Source organism: Arvicanthis niloticus, chromosome 26 (assembly GCF_011762505.2).
Source record: "Arvicanthis niloticus isolate mArvNil1 chromosome 26, mArvNil1.pat.X, whole genome shotgun sequence".
Classification (NCBI taxonomy): Eukaryota; Metazoa; Chordata; class Mammalia; order Rodentia; family Muridae; genus Arvicanthis; species Arvicanthis niloticus.
In genome coordinates this window covers 13,673,182-13,694,633 of record NC_133434.1, presented here as the reverse complement: position 1 = coordinate 13,694,633, position 21,452 = coordinate 13,673,182, and the positions used below count along the sequence as shown (strand labels likewise).

At 48.7% G+C, this 21,452-nt stretch overlaps 1 protein-coding gene across 4 annotated transcripts in view; it reads right to left on the bottom strand.

Moving 5' to 3' along the window:
* Positions 1 to 21,452, bottom strand: part of Fxyd6 (FXYD domain containing ion transport regulator 6) — a 26,100-nt gene extending 4,648 nt beyond the window's left edge. The window contains exons 1-5 of one of the 4 annotated variants that reach the window (XM_076924977.1): positions 21,193 to 21,448; positions 11,492 to 11,640; positions 1,078 to 1,137; positions 430 to 468; positions 253 to 327 (exon numbers count right to left, since the gene is read on the bottom strand). In XM_076924977.1, coding sequence (XP_076781092.1) covers positions 253 to 327; positions 430 to 468; positions 1,078 to 1,132 — 169 coding nt within the window. In that variant the 5' untranslated portion in view covers positions 1,133 to 1,137; positions 11,492 to 11,640; positions 21,193 to 21,448. Of the gene's footprint in view, positions 1 to 252; positions 328 to 429; positions 469 to 1,077; positions 1,138 to 11,491; positions 11,641 to 21,192 lie in introns of all 4 variants that reach the window. The other 3 variants (XM_076924979.1, XM_076924978.1, XM_076924976.1) reach the window with 3 other exon arrangements.

Genomic DNA, 21,452 nt, shown 5'->3' with positions numbered 1-21,452 from the left:
GGGAGGGACACATTCTTAGGGGCATGGCGAGAACAGGCTCTGAGTCCCGCGATAGCCAAACCTCTCCCCCATGGATGCAGCCTGCTTTTAGCTGTGTCTGTTCTCACATCCTCTGGGCTCACCTTCCTTGTTTTACTGAGCACCTATTATATGCCCAACCCTGTACTGATCCTGGAGATACCGTGGAGAGGTATCTCCTTTCCCACAGACAAAATAGCTAGGTTTTTCCATAGAGAAAAGGGACAGACTTACTTAGGATAAGAAGTATCCCAACGGAGAAGAGGACCACAGCAAACACCAATCCCCCAATCCTCAGGGTCTGGTAGTCTGCAAAGGGACCAGAGGTGAGAGTGGAGAAGGGCAGGGTCAGGAGAACATGCCTGTCCCTCCCAGATGGGGCCACACCCCGGGGCTACCGAGCTCACTCACCATAATAGAAAGGGTCCTTTTCTTTCTCCTTCTCAGCTGCTGGGAAAGACACAACATGGTCAAGAGAAAGACAGCCATGCTTCCTGTGACTTCTCACCCGCCCCATAACCTCCAATCCCCACACAAGGGTCCTTGTGAAGGGGGCTCACTGGGTAGAGATTCTGGAGATTATAGAAGACAGGCTTGCTGGGCTTAGGGTCCTCGCCTAGGGCAGGTATGACTCAGAGCTTTTGAGGTCCCGGGCTCACATCATGCCTTTCATTTACTCCAAAAGGCCAGGTCTATGATCATCTAGTGACAAACGGGGAAACTGAGACCAAGGGGCAGGGAAGACTCATGACTCCCATATAAAGTCAGGATGGGTTAATTACAGTCTAGCCTACAATTCCACAGGAGCCCAGGGACCTGGAGAGATTAACACAGGATAGCTGAACCCTTGTGAGGAGCAGGGGACGGGGGGGGGGGGGGGAGGGAATGCAGGGGACACCTGAACTAGGATGTCTTTCCTCTGCTGACAATAAGAGCCCCTGACCAGATGCCTAAAGCTGCCTAATATCTCTTGACCCGAATGTCTAACAGGGCCAGAACTTCTACCAAAAAGGGCCATGTCTCCCAGCTTGGCACAGCAAGGCCCTAAAGGATGCTTACCACTAGCCAGGACCACAGGGGCCAGCAAGCTGAAGAGCATCAGCACAGTCTCCATGGTGTCTGAGGGTGGGAGGGGGGAGAAGGAAGACATTACTCCAGGGACAGAAAACCTTCCTCCTTAAGCCGTCACCCTGACAGGGGGCTCATCCCAGCCTCAGCTGTACTGGGTTGGGAGCTTGTGTGACCTGAGGCCACTTCAAATCACCAGGACCGATGCCACCCTCATCAGGGTCTCATCAGACTCTCAGAGCTCTGCGTGGTCAATTCTGTCAACCCAGGTGAGTCAGAACACTTAACAGGCACGGTGTTAGGTCCACACTGCAGGCCTGGAACCAGAAGCTTGCTGACAGTAAATGCCCTTCATAGAGGGAGGGGCAGGGCCCAGGTCAGACGATGGCTCAGGAACTCATTTGCATGGGGCTTCTGGGCAGAAACCTTGACTTCCCAAGGGCTTTGGAGATGCCTCACCAGTGTCCTCCTTCTGGGCCACCTCTGCTTCATTAAGATGTGGGGCCTTGGGTCCAGCTCCCACAGTCAACAGCCCACCGGGAAGTCTTTTTAAGATATGTTTGTATTTTATGTATGAATGTGTGTCTATGTATGCATGTGTGCCGGGGTGTCCATGGAGGTTAGAAGACCAGGTCAACAGATCTCCTGGAGCTGAAGTTACAGGCGGTTGAGAGCTGGAGTCCTCTGGAAGAGCAGTAAGCATTCTTAAGCTCTGAGCCATCTCTCCAGCCCCTAGGGTGTGTTTCTATCTGGCGGTGGGTGGACACTTTCTGTTCCCCAAACGCTATAGCAAACCCATATATGACCTTAAGTGTCCTTCCTGTTGTTTCTTGTTTTCTCAGCTTCCCCTAGAGCCCCCCCCCCCCCAATCTCTTAAAGATGATAATTGCATAAAGGTAATCTGGACAGAGGTTTCTGAGCATCAATCCCCCAGTCTCTCCTTCCGCGGACATCACTGGGTGCTCTACTTGGATCTCATCGATTCCTGGTGATGAGGTGAGGGACTCCTGATTGGACACACGGGCAGAGCCAACAATAGGGTCAATTTGGCTCTACCCAAGGACATGTATTAGTGGGGTTACACTTGTCACTCTCAGAGTCAGATTAGTACAGAGTGAGAAGGGAGAAAAACGCAAATCAGGAGCACCCAAAGTTGCTTAATCCTTTCCATGTAGGATCAAGCCTGGTTTGCAGCCTGAACCCGTCTAGAATGGCCCGGCTCACGCGCATTCTAAGCGACCCTACTGCCATTCACCAGCCAGACACCAGGGGGCAGCAGAGCTTCATCCAGAACCATTTCCAGGCAGAGTCCTGTAGGTGTCAAATAATCTCCCTCTGTGTGAACATGCACCTTGCTCTTCTTAAAACTGTGCTTGACCCAGATAGCCCTTAATATTGCTTAGTGTGATTCTGCGCATATGTAAGTGTTTGGATGTCTGAGCAGCCGCATGCGCAATATGTAAGTGTTTGGGTGTCTGAACAGACGCATGCGCATATGTGTTTGGGTGTCTGAGCAGGTGCATGCTCTTGCAAGTGGAGCCACAAGGTCAACTTCAGATGTCTTCCTCAACCACTCTGTACTTTTATCTTTTTTTTTTTTTAATCTCTCACTGAGCCTGGAGCTGACTGATTCTGATTCAAGGAGGCTGGCTGGCTGGCAGGCAAATTCCAGCCATCCTCCTAACTCTCCACCTTCTCAATGATGAGACTGAAGTTAGGTGCCATTCCACATAAGTTCCGGGATCAAACTTGAATCCTCACCCTTGAGAGGTAAATGCCTTACTGACTGAGCCTTCTCCCCAACCCCTAATATAGCTTTTTTAAAAAAAGATTTATAATATTCACACCCCCCATTTGTCTTAATTGTTCTGAAGATTTATCTATACTATTACACAGAAACGGTAATTCATGGAATACGTGGTATTTCACCGGGCAGTGGTGGCGCACGCCTTTAATCCCAGCACTTGGGAGGCAGAGGCAGGTGGATTTCTGAGTTCGAGGCCAGCCTGGTTTACAGAGTGAGTTTCAGGACAGCCAGGGCTACACAGAGAAACCCTGTCTCGAAAAACCAATAAATAAATAAATAAATAAATAAATAAATAAATAAATATGTGGCATTTCATCGTGAAGGCAAATTATTGTGTACTGACCCATTCTCTTGTTGATTGGAATCTGGTGTCTTGAACACAGCATGGCTAACTCTACATGCTACAGTTATAAACACTTGCATGCATACTGACAAGGCCACACGCAACAGTTGAGACGTTTTTTAACAATTTAGAACACCTGGTCTCAAAAGGAACCGTTTATATTGCCATTAGTAGAAACATCCGTCCCTGGACACCAGAAAACACAACCACCAAGCAACACTTACTGTGAATGAAGCACTCTTCTGCTTGGTTTCCTTTTTAAAGAAATATGGCTAGGCCCTTGGCTGGTCTCACACTGCAGCCTGGAGGCAATGGCCAAGAGTGAGCATGGCACTGAAGCCACTGCTTGGGTTACAAACTGTCAGCACTGCACGCTGCTAATCATTTTTCACAGGGTCACTCTCGTCCAATCACTGGCCAGCACGATGTGATTGATCTGTCACTCCCCATCCTAATCAGTATTGCCATTATCAGATATCCTAATTTTTGTCAATCTCGAGACATAAAATGTGGCGTTAATCTGGTCACTTAGCATTCAGTGTTTGACATGTCTGTTTCTTCACAGGTGATAGGATATTTGTATCTTTTTTTCTATTCTCTCTCTCTCTCTCTCTCTCTCTCTCTCTCTCTCTCTCTCTCTCTGTGCCAGCCACAGCAGGTGTGTAGAGGTCAGATGGCATCTTGAGGGGAAGTGGTTCTCTCCTACCACAGGCATCGTGAGATGGAACCCAGGGGTCAGGCCTGGTGGTGGGCAACTCAAGCACCTGAACTGTCATTCTTGCTGGCTATGTCTTTACTTTTAAAAATCACCCTACGGTGCACAGAATTTCTCAGTTCTAATATGACTGCATGTGATGATCCATGTGTCTTATTTAAGACATTTCTGTCCGGCCACATTAAAGGTTTGTTTGTGGTTTTGTTTGTTTGTTATTTCTTCTCACAGAGTGGTCTTAAGCATCTGGATCTTAGAGACTCTCAGCATCTATCTGGAGGCGTGGCTGGAGCCACAGGCATGCACCACTGAGTCCAGCCACACTTAAATTTGTCTTCCACCCAAATGAAGTATGACATAGGGGTCTGATCCTTACTTTTCTCCCATTCTGATAACCAGACGACCCAGAACCATTTGGAACAGCCAGCCACTTTTCTTGTGGTGTTCCACGCCACCACCACCACAACTCTGGTTTCTACTTGGCTGTGTGGTTATTTCCCAGCTTCATCTTTGGATATAGATATATTGGTTAATTTGTCTCTATAATACTCTCCTTACTTTCTATGAATTCAATTGCTTTTTGTCAACTGTGGTCCAAAATTACTAAATGAGAAGTTCCAGAAATAAATTATTCATATAGTTTATAGCACATCATTCTACAAATCATGGTCAAAATCTCAATTCTACCATCCTGTCACAGAACGTGAATTATCCTTCTAATGTATCCATCCATATTGTATGTGCTACCTCTACCTGCCCATCAGTCACTTAAGGGGATTCTCTCTCTCTCTCTCTCTCTCTCTCTCTCTCCCTCCCTCCCTCTCTCTCTCCCTCTTTCGGCACAACTGCTCTGTATCACTGTCCCTGTGTTTAAGTAACCCTCTCTAACATAACAGACACAGACTCAAGCAAAAAAAAAAAAAAAAAAAAAAAAAAAAAGCTGTAAGGTGTTTCAAGCAAGAAAATAAAATAAGATACACCGGGGAAAAACCATATTTAAGAATTGTTCTTATAGTATGTTTTTATGTAATTGCTTTACATGTTGCTATTAAGCTCTTAATGTGCCTAGCTTACACATTAAAATATTATCATAAATAAATATTATAGAGAAAAGAGCACACTTAGTGTTGAATCCTAGTTGGCTTCAGATGTCAATCATCTACATGGTCTTGGGATGTATTCCCTGTGGACTATGGTAACTCATTAAATCCTGTATCTCTGTTATTACATCTTTTTAATAATCTTGCTGTGTCGTAAGAGAGACTTCCATCTCCTCCTTCTCTGCATCCTTTAAGAGTGTGTCGCTCTTCTGGACATAAACTCAAACACAGGAGTCTGTTGCTCAACATCACTTAAGACTTTGGAATTTTCATAACAATTGTCATGAACCTATGGGGGGGGGCGGGGGGAGAGGAGGGGCGGGGATTGGGTGAAACTGGCATGTTCCCGATTCCAATTCCTCAAGAATCATAAAGCTTTTAATTTCTCAGTGCCTTGTCTATAGTCTCTTGTGAGATGTCATGATACCTTCACATAACTGTTTGATCCATTGGTACATTGTAAATTATATTGTTATTTTAAATATTAGTGTATCATGTAGCATGGGGGCAAAACAATTGGTTTTTATCTATCGGGTTTTTTTTGTTGTTGTTTTTGGGGTTTTTGTTTTTGTTTTTGTTTTTTTTGTTTTTCGAGACAGGGTTTCTCTGTGTAGCCCTGGCTGTCCTGGAACTCACTCTGTAGACCAGGCTGGCCTCGAACTCAGAAATCTGCCTGCCTCTGCCTCCCAAGTGCTGGGATTAAAGGCGTGTGCCACCACTGCCCAGCTTATCAGTCTTAAATACAGTAATCTTAAGATCTCTCTCAGTTCTAATGATTTACCTGTACGCCTTTGGGTTTTCTCTATAAATGATTGGGTGGGGTCTCCACTTTCTAATCAGCACAGATTGTTTCTATCTCTTGCTTTAGTGCACCGAGTCAGTGAAATGCGGTAGAGAAACAATGATTAGACATACATGTGCACACAGATGTACGCAAATTTGTTTTCAATTATTTTTTACTGGCTTTGAATGGAGTTCTAAGGTTTTAAAGAGTCTGCTTTAACACTGGGCTTTTAAGACACTTGCTTTACATTAATCACAAATTAGTAAATGATGTATGTTCCTCTATTGCATGCACCCTACTCTCTCTTCCTAGACTATGGCTTGGAAGTGTACTGGGCATCTTTATTATGTTCCACAAGTCATCAGGCTGTTCATTCAGCTGTTCGACTTCCTTGCTTTTCTGTGCTACACGCTGGGTAATTTCTCTTTTCTCCCTCTAACTGTGTTTAATCTGCTGCTTCGTTCATCCACTTAATTTCCTATTTCAATGATCATATTAGTTCTGTATGTTCTAGCTGGTTCTTTCTCTAGCAGCTTGGTCATTTCATCAGTCTTACCCACTCGTTTGTATGATCTCATTGTTTCCTTTCAACATTTTCTTCACAGTTATTTTATTTTCCGTATCTCTTAATTTCAGAATCCTGAATTCTTGGCTTTTGTTTGTTTGTTTCTTTCTTTCTTTCTTTGGTTTTTTGTTTTTTTGTTTTTGTTTTGTTTTTTTTGTTGTTTTTTGAGACAGGGTCTCTCTGTGTAGCCTTGGCTGTCCTGGAACTCACTCTGTAGACCAGGCTGGCTTTGAACTCACAGAGACTTGCCTGCCTCTGCCTCCCAAGTGCTGGGATTAAGAGTCTGATACCACTGCCATTGCTCAACCTTCCTTCAAAATCCTGAATTCCTGGGAGCATAAATTGATTCGTGGCATCAGTGGTTTTTCAACAGTGATTTGGTTTTTCTTGGTTCCCTCCTAATTCACACACACACACACACACACACACACACACACACCATGCACACATGGATGCATGCACACACACACATACTACCTTGGTTTAGTAGTCTTTGACTGTGAGCGCCAATTTGTTTTCATCTCTGGAAAATTCTGAGGCCTTGCTTTTCTTTTTCCGTGGGGACCGAGAGTGGCCAATACCAACATAAGACCAGATCAGCCTCTCTCAAGGGTCCTCAGCTTAAGGAAGAAGTCATGGGCCTGTCTCCTAATGCAGATGGTTCAGTGCTTACTGGCCTCCAGTAGGCATCGCTGCCTACTGGTGTTCACTCTCAGAAGCTCTGTTTCAATTTAGTTCACACTTTACAGAATCGTGCTACTTTGATTTCATAGGATTTTAGTTGGAAGATTTACTTTGGCTCCTGAGTTTTAGGTGTTACTGTTGGTATGTAGAGAGGAGTTGACTGACAGGAGAGCATCTTTCTTCCTCTGTGTGCGGCAGGCCAAGCCTGTGACAACAAAGCTGGGATCCTCAGACAGTCATTGTTTAAATATACTGTTCAAGGAGGGAGCTAGGTTATATGTACCTGTTGTGTGTAAATCTTCCGCCTTCCCTTCCTTCTTCCTTCCCTTCTGTCAAATGTATTGCTACTTCCAGATCAAGTTTCATCTCAAGTTCCATAGTTAAATTATATCTGGGCTTCAGTTATATCACTGAATTATATCACTTCAGAGGTGACCAGACTCAGAAGTAGTCTGGAAGGAGGATGGAACTGACATTAAAAGCCCTCAGATATGGCTCATTTGTACAATCCTAGCCTCAGCAGGCAAGACGATTGCCATGAGTTCTAGGCCAGGCCAGAATACATAGAGAGACCCTGTCTCATAAGTAAAACAAGATAAAAACCAATTTTTAGGGACCTTCATGCGAACACTGGGTCTTAGGCGCCAGGAGGATGGACAGTCTGGGCTTCTCGGCCCACAGCAGGGGAGTTACTGGGCAGGTAGAGCCCCTCCTAGAGAAGAAAAGAACCATCCATATTAAGGACTCCAGACTATCAGGTATAGTGACCATCCATCCACTCCATCACTCCTGAGAACCTTCAGCAGTCAGTGCCACAGATGCTCAGCTCAGGGTAATTCCGCAGTTAAATCCTTCAGAGGGACATGAATGCTAGATCTGCAGGAAATAGATAAATGATCAAGATTGTGCTTCAGCTACCGAGGAGGCACAGGGTTTGAGAGCAAAGATCCTGCTATTATCAGTAAGGAGGAGAGTCCGACGAGATCTGAAATCCACCATGGAGGAGCTGACATTTCAGCCAAACCTTGAGAGCATATGGGATCCCGATAGACAAGGGTGGGGAGGAGAGAGCAGTGAGGGGGAGCTATGGAAGGAAGGGACGGCAAACATTCATTCCAAGTTCAATTTAAGTTGAATCTCACGGCTGCCTGTAGGGTCTCCCTAGAAAGCATCAGAATGAGGTTGGGTCCACTCGTGTATGACATGGGGGGACTGTGACAGCAATCCACCAAGTGTTTTCATGTCTAGTGTCAGACACCTTCCAAAACAGTGAATAATCCAGTCTCGGTTAAGCATGACGGGTGGGTAATGAGAATCCCGATAAGATGGTTGGCATCAGACCATGGAGACTCGCGAATGCCAAGCTCCGGAGTGAAGACCTGTCCTTGTATTCTAAAGCAAACATCTGTGATCAAGTTTCCAAGTGCTGAAAGAAACACTGTTATAAATTTGAGAAGTAGCCGAGTCTCTATCCTCCAAGCTGCTGCTGGGGCCTGGTCTACACCAGCAGTTTCCTCTCAGCCGAGTCTCTTCCAAGGCTGCTTCTTGGCACCCAGACCACTTTGAAAGATCACATCGGTGGTACAGCTGGCACTGTCTGGGAGTGCAGTGGCCAGCTACATACACGGAGCCTTTGAGGGGACACAGACGCCTTTGTCTCTGTTAACCAAGGAATTCTATTCTGACCTCTCCTCCCTCCGTGGTAAGACCCTGGTTTCTCCTGACCTTCCAGTCTCTGCATTCCTTTCTTCTTCCTTACAGGGTGGAAACTGGGCAGCCTGAAGCTCAGCTGAGGATAAAGGACTTAGATTAGGCAGCGTAATAATCTCATTCCAGAGTTTAGGGTACAATGGGAGGAGAGAGGAATATTCAGGTAAGCGAATAAGCCACACAGAAGAGAATAGGGCCAGGAGGGAGGCTCCAGATTGTTCTGGAAGTCTCAACATGCAATTAAAATGTCTTGTTTTGTGACCTTGGAACCCTGCTTACAGCCCTGAAGACCAGCCTGGCTGGGACAGGGAACCTAAGAAGTCATCGCTGCTGGAGCTGGTTCCATTACATCATCACTGCTGGAGCTGAGAACTCATTACATCATCACTGCTGGAGCTGGGGATTCCATTACATCATCACTGCTGGAGCTGGAGATTTTATTACATCATCACTGCTGGAGCTGGGGATTTCATTACATCATCGCTGCTGGAGTTGAAGACTCCATTACATCATCACTGCTGGAGCTGAGAACTCATTACATCATCACTGCTGGAGTTGAAGACTCCATTACATCATCACTGCTGGAGCTGGGGATTTTATTACATCATCGCTGCTGGAGTTGACGACTCCATTACATCATCACTGCTGGAGCTGAGAACTCATTACATCATCACTGTTGGAGTTGAAGACTCCATTACATCATCGCTGCTGGAGCTGAGAACTCTGTCAGAACTTCTTATTCTGGTCACCACTGCTCTAGACCATTCTGTCAGATCTTCCACAGCATGAGGAAGTGTCTCACCTCCTTTCCATGGTTCATTCTGTCTGTGCCCAAGCACACACTGCAGCTGACAGAAGCTGGTCTGTGTTAGTCCCCTCTCCCGCTACCCTGCTGTCTGCACAGTCACCCACTGCATGTGCGGAGAAGGCAGTCGGAAGAGTCCTCCAGAGATTATCTCTCCATACTGAGTCACATAATTTCACTTAATTGCTGGGTAAAAGGCGTTGAGAAAGAGAAGCTACTGGCTGATGATACAGCAACACACTGTATTACTTCTGAAGTATACCAGAATGTCTGGTACTATTGTGATATAATTTGACAACTATCTCTCTTTATTAGGCAAAAGTTCCCAATGACACGAAATGTCCTCACCCTACCTGCAGACCCTCGTTTCCCTTGCATGGGGCCTGCTTGCCTTCCTGAAGGCTCAACCTCGGCCTAGACAATGCACCCTAGGATCATCACAGTCTGCTGGGACACCTCAGTAAGATGACAAGCAGACATAGCCAAGAAGGGGTAGCCTTCAAAGGGCTACAAATGCCTGAGCACGAGATAGCCTCACGGGTTGCCTAGGCTGTTATTAGAGACCATGGGACACGGTTTAGCTTATCGTATCTCCAGTCTTTCAACAGAGAGGCTGTGGCAAAAAGGATGTATCATGCACAGCACATAACCAAGATGTAAAGTTCCCAGATGAATGTGGTATCTCAGCAGGCCAGGCTGGGATATAATGAAACAAACATCTGCCTTTAATTTTGGAAAAATCTAGGTCCAATGAGAAAGGGCCCTGATTCAGCTGCCAGTCAGGGGTGGGTAGGGCCTGGTCCAAGGACCCATGCCTCTGGTCCTGCCAGCCGATTTGATGGACTGAGGTTGGGAACAGCCAGCCTTGTATCAGGAAAGGCTGGGCAGTACTGGATAGTTCCTGGAGGCAGCCTGACAGGCGCCAGGGCAGGGCAATGAGAGGTAGAAGGGAGGCAGCTGACAGGCTCCTTCAGCTGGAAAATGAGCTTGGGTTAGAGCTGAAAAGGGGGGGAAGGAGACAAAGTGGGTATTGCTGGCTTCTGGGACAGGGAGAGAGGGAGTTGGTCCAGAAAGGCCTCTGAGAGATACAACTTAGCCCCTAGCTCACTCCCACAGGGTAGCAAGGCTGAGAAGGCCTTAAAGGAACAGACCCTTGTTCCGGTCAACACATGCAGAGCGGGCCATTTCCCAGTTCCTTCCTAACGGTGACTTCTACTGTCTTAGGAATGTAAGGACTTCAAGTCTCCACTTGCATATGTGTCCATGGTTTCAGCCCTTGGCTTGTTTGTTTTCTTCAGCATCTTGGCCTTGCACTATTTACAGCTATGTTATTCGACAGCCACTCGGCCCAGCCCCCACACACTGTAAAAACAGAGTTAGGGCAAAGATCAGTCCCCATCTTCCCCTCACTCCCTTGTGGGATGAGAAGAGGCCTTCTGAAGGCCCTGAGTTAGCCTCATACCCATTTTACAGGGAGAGAAACTGAGCAGAGAAAGTGAGCGAGGGCTGGATTCTTACACTTCCATCTTGCCCTGTCAGCCTCTCCATTAGTGGAGAAAGAGTAGTCTCCCTGTCATGAGTAGGCTGCCCTTGTGGGAAGCCAGCCCCACACTTCAGTTCCCAGATCACACATGAGGGTTCCTATGCCCACAGTGGGCTACCTGCCTGTGGCTCTCTGAAAGACCCATATCCCCCTGCCGCGTGCTACTCTTCTTGTTCTACCCCTATCCAGCAGGCTAAGACTCTGAGACCTAACTGCCCAGGGAGGGAATCCGATGACCTCCACAGGAAAGGGCCCCACTTTTCCCAGCCAAGCTCCCAGCAGCCCCAGCTTCATCCACATTCACAGGAGAGGGAGATGGGGACAGCGGTATGCAGGATGAGTGCCAACTCACCCTGAGTGGGAACCGAGAGCTGTTTGCTAGGGAGGGTGATTTTTGTTTTCAAAGACGGATTACAGGTCCAAGCAGTTCATTAGGCGAGGGTGGGAGCGTGGGGGTGGGCAGTGCAGAGTCAGCTGATCCGTCCTGTCCACTTCTCAAGGCTGTACGAAAGGGCAAGTGAGATAACATGTGGGAAGGGTTTTGTTTTGTTTGTTTTTTTTCAGCAGAGTTCTGTGACAGCAATATGCAATATTTATCAGGTGCCCGTGCCATGCAGGGGTGGTTCTACGAAGCCTACAATCCTTCGACAATCCTGGGAGTGGCTACCATGACAGTATTACCATTAGACAATAGCCCAACTAAGGAGTGAGAGGTCTGGTTACTTTCCAAAAGCCTTCGAGGTCACATTCAGCCCCAAGCACCCTGACCCGCAAGTCCCCATGGGAAACCACTCAGCTCTCCTGTATCTGCCACTCAGGGCGGATGTCTCAAGAAAGCAACTGGAGGTCTAGGGTCTGGGATCCTCTCCTCCTACAACTGTGAGAAGAGATGACAGTGATGAGGTCTCAGGTCTATGAGAATGGATGTCGTGGCCTTTGAGCGGACACAGTTGCTATCTTGCTTCCATGACCACTCTTACCACGGCTATCTCTTCCTGGGAGGGAGTCCGGACCTCCTTTGCCCTCAGCCACTTATCTGTTGAAGGCTGCCCCTTACAGTCTCACTGGTGGCCAAAAGGAAAGAGTAGGTGACTTCAGTGTGTTTCTTGGCTACCTGAGATGTCAGAATCAAGGAAAGAAGAGACAGAAAAACCCAGCGATGAGATGCAGGGCTGGAGGTATGGTGTGAACGTGCGTGCGTGCGTGCGTGCGTGCGTGCGTGCGTGTGTGCGTGTGTGTGTGTGTGTGTGTGTGTGTAGCTAACCAGGAAAAAGAAGTTACAAGAATGAACAGGGAAAAGGTTCTGATGGGCGTCGGGCCGTCTGTCCCCCAGACAGCAGAGCCTACAATTCTTCAGTTCAACATCCCTGCCTTGTCTGGTTGAGGACACGTTTCATTTCAGCGACTTGCAATGGAAACAGATTGGTATGGAGCCAGACATGGTGGCACACACCTACAATCCCAACATCCAGGAAGTGGAGGCAGAAAGATCAGGAGTTCAAGGTTATCCCCCGCTACACAGTGAATTTGAGGCCTCAGCTACTCAGTAATCTTGGAATCACGGGTTGCATGAGAAAGAACTGGCAGAGTACTTGCTCCTTCGCACCCACTGTTGGGCTCATTACTGTTAGTAAGCCTAGCTCTCCTCCCATCCTCCTTTTCCAACTTTTCCTGGAACCTCTCCCTTCTTCCTTGCATTGTCCCATCGCCACTAGAAGGTTCCAGTGTCCTACGCTGACACAGGCAGTGTGGGCTCAGCCCATAGCTGACATTGGCTCCCCAGGAACTACTTTCTGCTCCAAGAATAGCAGCTGCCACTAGGGCTCAAGCAGGTAGTGCAAGAAAGAGTTTGCCAGAGGAGGAGCCAGGGAATGGGGATGCCCACGGGAACAAGGAGGCGCTCTCACTGAGTGAAGTGGGAGAGGCAGGCGGAAGGAGGGAAAGATGGAACTGAGGCTGGCCCAGGGACAGTGTCCCCATCAGAAACCGAGCCAGAAAGTGGACAGAAAGCAGAGGGAAAAGCAGACTGCAGAGAAAAATAGTATTGGAGTATGAGGAAACTCCAAGTCTCCTCATCCTCCTCCTTCCCACAGGGTCACACCAGGCTGCCCAGCCACCTCTGCCCTGCCCGTGGCTCCCTGGTTACCGTGATGCTCCAAAGAGCAGAGAAAACAAAATATACCAGAGTAGAACCTGCACAGGGAAAGTCAACAGGCAGCTGCTGTGCCCGGGAGAAGCATCTCACACCGTTCCCTGGCAGCCAGGCAGGGTTAGGCACAGCAGTGCCCCAACCCTTGAGGTCCTCAGACACCTCTCTAGTCCTTCAGAAAGTCAGGCTTCTGCAAGGAACATTTCGATGTGTGCCCAGGAGTACTGGGTCCTAAGGTACCTAAAGTCAGGCCACGTTCCCTTCTCTAAGATCTGGGGCTATTCCTCTGGTGTCACCGGTCCTTCTATTTCCTTGGGCTCAAGGAGTTTGATGTATCAGGTCAGAGACTCTTATCCTTTAGCTGAGGCTGGGCCGTGTCTCTGACAAGTTGTAGAGGTTACTGCTTGCTGGAACTCGGCTCATAGCTGATGCCCAGAAAAGCAACAGCCCAGTAATTGATATTCTTCCATAGGAGCACAACACTCCTGATCACCTTGTGTTCCTTCTGGTGAGAAAATTAGAACATGGAGCTGAAATGAAGGTGTCTTCTCCCACAACATCAAACTTGCTAAGTCAATACATCTACTTGTGAATGAGAAGTCCTCCTGATGCCAACAGCAGCTGATGCCTTAGCCCAGGGTACAGTCAGATTGGTTTCTGTATGGCTGAGACACAGAGAATCATGGAAGAGGCTGTGATTTTCAGAAAGAATATCAGCTTGATCACTCCAACACCCATGGCCACCTAACTGTCCTCCAGGTACCTCCCTATTAGCAAGAGCTCTGCACCAAGCAAGAGAGACGCATGGCCTCTGCCAGATGGAGCTATGATCTGACCATGTTCTCAGGCTGCCCACTCTCTCGCTGACTCCAGTCTGGTTCTATGTCTCAGCCGAAGTCACCTTGAGAGCAACATTAAGTACCTTTAAGCCTGTCCCCCATATTCTATTACCTATTGGGCTGGTGCAACAGCCTGTCTCATTCTGCAGCTTCTGTCTCCATCTTTAACCTTCTCCTGCCTCTCATTCACAGACTTGCAAGACTCGGATGGTGAGATGGCTAGGAAGAATAGACTGATGTATTAGGATGTCTGCTGTGAGTGCAGGGAGCACAGCTCTAATAACAGGCGTCAGAACTGTTGCTGGAGCACAAATGGGTTTGTGACATGACGTGACGTGATGACAGTGACTCCCTACCTCTGTGATCTTCCTTCTCCAAACCCATGCCCCAGTCTAATGATGAAAAGATACTGGCTAAATCCCAAGAGCAGAACATCCTATAGTAACCTGACCTGCACTCCTTACAGATACAACAGTCATCAAAACAAAGATACATTATTACAGCCAAGGAGAGCCCAAGGAATCATGATTTAACTAAATACAATGTGGTCTCCGGGGAGGTGAATCCTGGGACAGAAAGTGGACATTGGGTAAAAGCTGCACAGAGTGCCGACTTTAGTTTATAATGTATCAACAGTAGCTGGAATGCAGTAGAGACTGTGGCACACTAAAGTAATATCTTTATTGGCTTTTTTAGTGTGTTTTATTTGCACACAGAAGCTTTGGGTAGATGAAGAAGGTAGGGATGCCTGTGCTGTCCACCCAATTTTTCTGTAAATCTGAAACTGTTCCAAAAGAGAAAGTCTGTTCCTTACTGAATTTGAATATTCAATATTGAATAATCAACTCAGTCCTCCATCCCTATTCATGCCTGGCCCGTCAGCTCACTTTCCTGGCACAGTGAAGAACACAGGTGTTCGCATGCCACATGCTTCTGCAATAGGCAGGACATAGCTGGTTCACTGCCATGGAGCCAAGAGCCAGCCAAGGCTTTTAAAGCAGCCTTTTACAGCAAGTGTTTTGGGTTGGGATCAGAGGCCACTGATAGTTCTGTGGCCTATTTGCTTGGTCTGTATTTCAAATGCCCATTAAATAAACAATTAAACATCAATTCTTCAGTTTAAGACCCTGGCTTGAAATGAGTGTTCTGTCCACAGACTGCCCACCCCCCAACCTCACCCCACCCCCCACACACTGTGCCAGCACTCCAGAGCGGAGCCAATAAGGAGATGGACTCAAAACTGGCAAGGAGAAGGAGAGAGTAGAGGGTAGCGGTTTTCCAATAGACCTGGTATCCTGGTGGCTTGAGTTATTTTGTCTTCAATTCCTTGTAGTGTCCAGAAAGCAACTGGGCAGCCTAAGAACCACCTCACTTCATTCATGACTAGGGTCTTCATGACTGGCAAGGGTCCAGTGATTGGGAATTCTTTTCCACCATGCTTCCTTCATGGAATAGGGGAACCTCCAAGTCCCCAAGACTCAAAAAAGATTTCTCTAAGAGCCCAGTCCCAAATCCACTGGGTTGTGCAGGCCAGTGGCCAAAGTCCCGCCTCACACAGCACTTGTTACTTTAGGAACCTTTACCTATAACCTGGAGTTACTTCTGAGAGAGAAGACACTGACCACACAAAGAACAATACGAGCAGACCTGACAGAGAAACCAGGCTTCTCCTGAGAAACAGAAACACATCACAACCCTCACACCTGATTTCTGCATGTCTTCCTAGAGAAACTCCATACTGGCGTACCAGCAGGGGCCTGGAGGTTACGGCCACATCACTGTCACTATCAACTGAGACAGTCTTCAGTATCAGCCTACTCAGTGCTCAGAGGAACAGAGATGTTATAGCCAACGCACACCCAGGCACCTGACATGCTCTGCCCAACATGCATCAGGGAGCCAGGCCCTATCAGCCCACCTAGTAGCAGTCTGGGGACCCTTCTTGTCCCTGGACAACTGCATCCAGTTTCAGCAAGTGTGGGTAACCAGTTGCATTACACAGAAGCCATGGGCTGAATGTGACTTGGCCAGTCACAAGAGAGATCACTCCCTCCCGGGTCCAGGCGCAGACTGGCTGGCGTGTTTCTCTCTCTCTCTCTCTCTCTCTCTCTCTCTCTCTCTCTCTCTCTCTCTCTCTCTCTCTCACACACACACACACACACAAATGCCCATTCACAGAGGCCAGAAGAGCAGTCCCAGTAGCAAAGACAGACCTGAAGTCTACACCAAGCCAGGAACCGAGACCAGTCCCATGCCATTCTCTCACAAGCAGATCACATTCCAGGGCGTTGCCGTCCTCCCTCTGCTAGCTGCCCACTTCTGGAAGCACATCTCTGCCTTCACGGTTCCACCTACAGTCTTCATGGATTCATCTTCTTTCCCAGATATGGGAGGGAGAAAAGAAGATCCCCTGGGTCTAGATACCCAGAGTGCAGGGAGGTTAAGGAACTCTTGACTTGTCTCTATTTGTCTGCTTTAGGAAACTGTCCCTTCCCTTCTTACCTTGTGCCTTCAACACCACTGTCTCTTTAAGTAAGTCATCCACCCTAAGCTCAGAACACCTGAGAATCCCAATGGCATATGTTAAGCCTTTTTGAGGCATTTCATCACGCTTCCCCCAACTCCAGGCCTTCACTTCTTCATCTCTGCCATCTGGGTCTCGTCAAACCCCAAAATGGAGCAGTGAATCAGCTCTCTCTGTTAACTTCAGCCTTTTGATGGCTTGCAGACTACCAAGGAAGAGACATTCCAAGACCATACATGGGAAGAAAGGAATGGCCACCTTAGGAATGGGCTAGGTGGAAAGAAGGACAGGATGACTCCCCCTGTGAGCTCACCAACTTTCTCCAGGTGACCTTGCCTTTAAGGGGGTGGGGGATAAAATGGGGGAGTGGCTAAAATGCTAAGTAGGAATTAGATGGGCGTCTTGGAGGAATGGTCAGTAGAGAGGAGATGTGACAGTGACATCATCCTAAGGACAGCAAGATGGAGTGGTCATCAACATTGTTCCAGTGCTTTACAGAGCTCGCCCCATCCATCCCCAAGCTCATTTGACATACAAAGTTAAAGAAAAGGAAAGCCCCAGAATGGTTCTGCAAAGGCCGTCACCCCCAACTCCATAGACAGGAACAGCGAATGTTCTAGAAAATCCCAAGGGCTTAGGGTGGGCATCTGGAGGGCCCGAAGGGTAAGACCAACACACCCGACTGCAGCTGAGAGATCTGCAGATGACAGCGGCTGAGAGGATAGAAGTTAATAGGCCATCAGAGGGGTGAGAGACGGCTGCTGGGGAAAGAGAGAAGGCGTGTGGAAACATGCAAGCACCTGCCTAAGTGTCAGGGACAGAGGGTTGTGTATGTGTGAGGAAGGGATTGCTCACAGATTGTGTGTGCTTGTCTGTGAGTCAGGGAGCCCTCCTGAAGGAAGAGCCCCCTAAGTCATCCACCTGAGAATACCACCCCCCCAACCCCCACCCCCCCCAGGAGCATTACAGGTCTTCCTTGAGGGAGGCATAGATGAGATAAGCAGGTGGGGGAGGGGCAGGCCAAGTCATTAGCTCTACCTCTGCAGAAGTGAGTAAGAAAGCATGACTCCACAGCTCTACAGGGTTCTGAGAAACCCACAGGGCCTACCATATAGGAGGGACTTGGCATTTGTTAAAAGGGTCAGTGAGTAAAACGAGGGCTGGCTTTCCTATCGAGCTGTGGAGAAAAGGGACGTCACCATGACTTCAAATAGAACTCCTCGGTCTCCTCTCTGACCCTTTCTACCCAAATCATGGTTCCTGACTGGGCAGAGACATTCTTACAGTCCCAACTCAATCACTGGGGCTCAGACCTCTTCCTCCACACCCCCTCACCCAAGTCGGACATCTTTGTGACAGATGTTTTCCTATGTTGTTTCCAAGCTGGCTTTATATGTCCCAGGTCAGAATTCCTCTCCAGCTCCATTTTCAAACAGAGAAGATGCCGCTAAACCAGAGAGGTCCGGCTTCGTTTTAAGGACAGAGACCCAAGATGAGGGGTGTTCTTGACTCCCCTAAACTACCCAGAGGTCTTCAAAGACCCACTAAATGCTGGTCCTGGCTTCACACTGCAGAGGCAGACCTTTAGGCCCCTTCAGGCTTTCAGGCCCATGTGTGTCTTAGCAGAACAGACAGGTGACTCTTGTCCAGGAAGCCCCTACCCCATCCAGCCCTTGAAAAGCATAGCTGACCTTGGCTTCTCAGCCATTCCCTGGTCAGTGGTGAAAGAAAAGCTTTGTCCCGAGTGGCCAGACAGTCCCTTTCCAGCTCAGTTTAGCCAAATCCCACCCCATCCCGCCCCCCTCTCCACACACACACATACACACACATTGGTAACTACAGAGAAAAGTGATCTTTTTCAAGATTCTAGAATCCAAACACCTTTAAAGGGAGGATGTAGCTTGGAAATCATGACTAAATTCCCCGTGGACCAATGCGGAAACAAATGCCTAGGATCTTGAAGGCCTCAGGTTACCTGAGCACAGACCAAGCCATTTTTAGGCTGCACCAAGAGACCTGTGGTGTGTCCAACAGGATATCTGTGGAGTAAATGCATTTGCTCTTGGGAAACACAGCGCTCAGTGGTGGAGAAGCTAGGTATCTATGTGAGTTGATTTCCCAAAGGCTTCGGGGGTGGGGGGGGAAGTTCCTAGACCCATGAAATTGCCCTTCTCACCTCTCCTTGCCACATCCTCCGACACACCTACAAGGGGACCATCACTTTGGAAGGGACATCCAATTTCCAAAGGGTTGATAGCTGCCAAGGAAAGAGGTACAGACGAAACAGTGTGGCATCCAAAATCTTGCCTAAGGAGGTAGGCTTCAACCACTGCTGCTTATGGGGCTTTGCCTCAGTTTCCCCACTCATGTCCTGACCTAATTCTTCCTCAGGCTCTGAGGAATTGTGTCTCCTTCCTCACTGTCATGCTCCCAGAAGTTGATACACAGTAGGTGCTCAGAACCATCCAACAACTGAACAAAATGGGTTCTCCATCAGTCCAAAGGCCAAATGGAACCCAGGGGAAAGTCTTACCTCAAGTTCCAGCCACCAGAGGACAAGTCTTGATAGTGTCCTGGCAATTCAGCAGCCCTTGGCTTACTCCCCCAGAGACATGGAAATGACCGGAGGGCAAGCAGTTTCCTGCTTCAGGAACTCCCCACCCCCACCCAGGGCTGGGGTAGACCAGAACTCCACACACAGCTGAGTACCCTGACTGGCTATTCTCTCTCTCTCTCTCTCTCTTTCTTTCCCTCCCTCCCTCTCTCTCCATCCCTCTCTGTCTCTCTTTCTCTGTGTATCTGTCTCTCTCCCTCTCTCTGTTTCTCTCCGTGTCTGTCTCTCTCGTCCCATCTCTCTTCCTCTCTTTGTCTCTTTCTTTCTGTTTCTCTGTATCTCTCTCCTTCTCTCTCTCCCTCTTTCTCTGCATGTGCGTGCACGTGCGTGCATTTGTGTGTGTGTGTGTGTGTGTGTGTGTGTGTGTGTGTGTTTGTGGTAAAATGATGGTTTGTGTTACAGGTGGAGTTTCTGTATGCACACAGAGAGGGCTCAGTGTAAGTGGTATGCATTTGGTATAGTTAATGTGTATGTGGGATGCGGTGGTGTGGGTGTTATGTGTGTGGTATCGTTGGTGTGTATGTGGTGTTTAGGGATGTATTTGATGTTTACGCAGTGTGCCGTGCACTTGGTGTCTTTGGTTTTATGTGTTGTGATTTCATGTGCTGCGTTACTTGGTATACATATGATATAAATGTATATGCTATGTGTGTCGATGATGTTGAAGGGCTGTGAGGAGTGACAGGCATGTGAGGCTGTGACGCCATTGTGTGTAATGTGTGAGCATGTGTGTTTGTGGTGCTTGTGGTGATGGGATGGGTAAAAGGGCCAGGCAGTTTAGAATGGGAGCCAGATATGGGGTGCCCTCCTTTAAAAAGCCAAGGGTAACCAGTATCTAAGCAACCATACTGGGGGGAGGGGAGGCAATTGGAGGTGAGGAATGGGCAGAAAAATCGGAGGGAGGTTGAAGTGGAGGGGTTTCCATGGCAACCATGAGACAGGTCACGTGCAAAAGGCCAAGTTGGAAAACAGATACACACACATTCATACATCGACAATATGAGGACGGCCAGAACACCAGAGCCAAGGGTCATTGAGAGGGCTGAGATGCCCAACTGGTCCCTCTACAAAGGTGGAAATCCCAGTTCCAGTAGCACAGGAAGACAGGTTAGACAAAGGGAATAAAAGCAGGGGGAACATCGGTGGGGCCAAGCCTCCAGCCACCACAACCTCTGTGTCTGGAGGTCGATAGCAGCTTGGGTGGGTCCGTATTTCCAATCTGACTGCTCCTGGGAGCAGGCGCCCAGAGACCCAGGCTCTCAACCAACTCTACAGGAAAGCCCTGGGCGGATACAAAAAGAGGAGGCTCCGCCAATGCCAGCCCCAGTGGGGAATGGTGGGGATAGGGTACCAGCAGCTCTGGAAAGAAAATCGAGCTGGACAGACCAAAAGAAGGCCATGCAGTCAGATGAATCCCCTCACCCGAGAACCTCAACGCCGTCTACAGGGCCCCTTCTCCACTCCTGCAGCCCACGCCCACACCCCACAAGCACCAAGCCAGCAAATTCCATTTTGTGTGGCTCATGTATCCACATTCACATCACATTCCCGGGTCCTCCTGTCTCCATTCCCCGCGGGGTCTCCAGCTTCCGAGTAACAAAGAGAAGCTCCCCTGTTAAAGGGGTCCTCTATCCTTCTTCTGAAGCCCCTGCTGCAAGCTCAGGGCAGCCTCAAAGGCATTTTCCAGCCACCAACATCGCCCACCACCATTACCAGCAACCCTATCCCGGGATCCTTAGCCTTCAGGAGCTCATCTACTTGTTTACATCTCCAAATCCGTTTCCCGCCGCCCAGGCAGGGACCTGGGCACACACCCACTGAAACAAACAAGATTCGGAGGAACCTGGCGCTAGAGTGACGGGTCCCCACCCAAGCCTCTTCCACTCGGAAGAAGGCGCCAACTTTGCCCACCTCCCCTGCTGCTCACCTAGGCGTTGGGTCCCCTCCGAGCAGATCCCAAGAGGACGAGCAGAGTCCTAGCAGCCGGGAGTGGCGAGCTGGAGGCAGGGCGGTGGGCGCGGCTTGCAGCTTTCCCGCCTCCCAGAGGGGGGCTAACTGGCTGGGCTCCCGGGTCGCCCGCGTCAGCTGGCTTCTGGGTCCCCTCGCAGACCCCTGTGCTGTCGCCAGCGCCTTCCTCTTTGCGAGCTCTTCGCAAAGGGAAGTGAGGTTTGAAGAAGCAACAGGAGA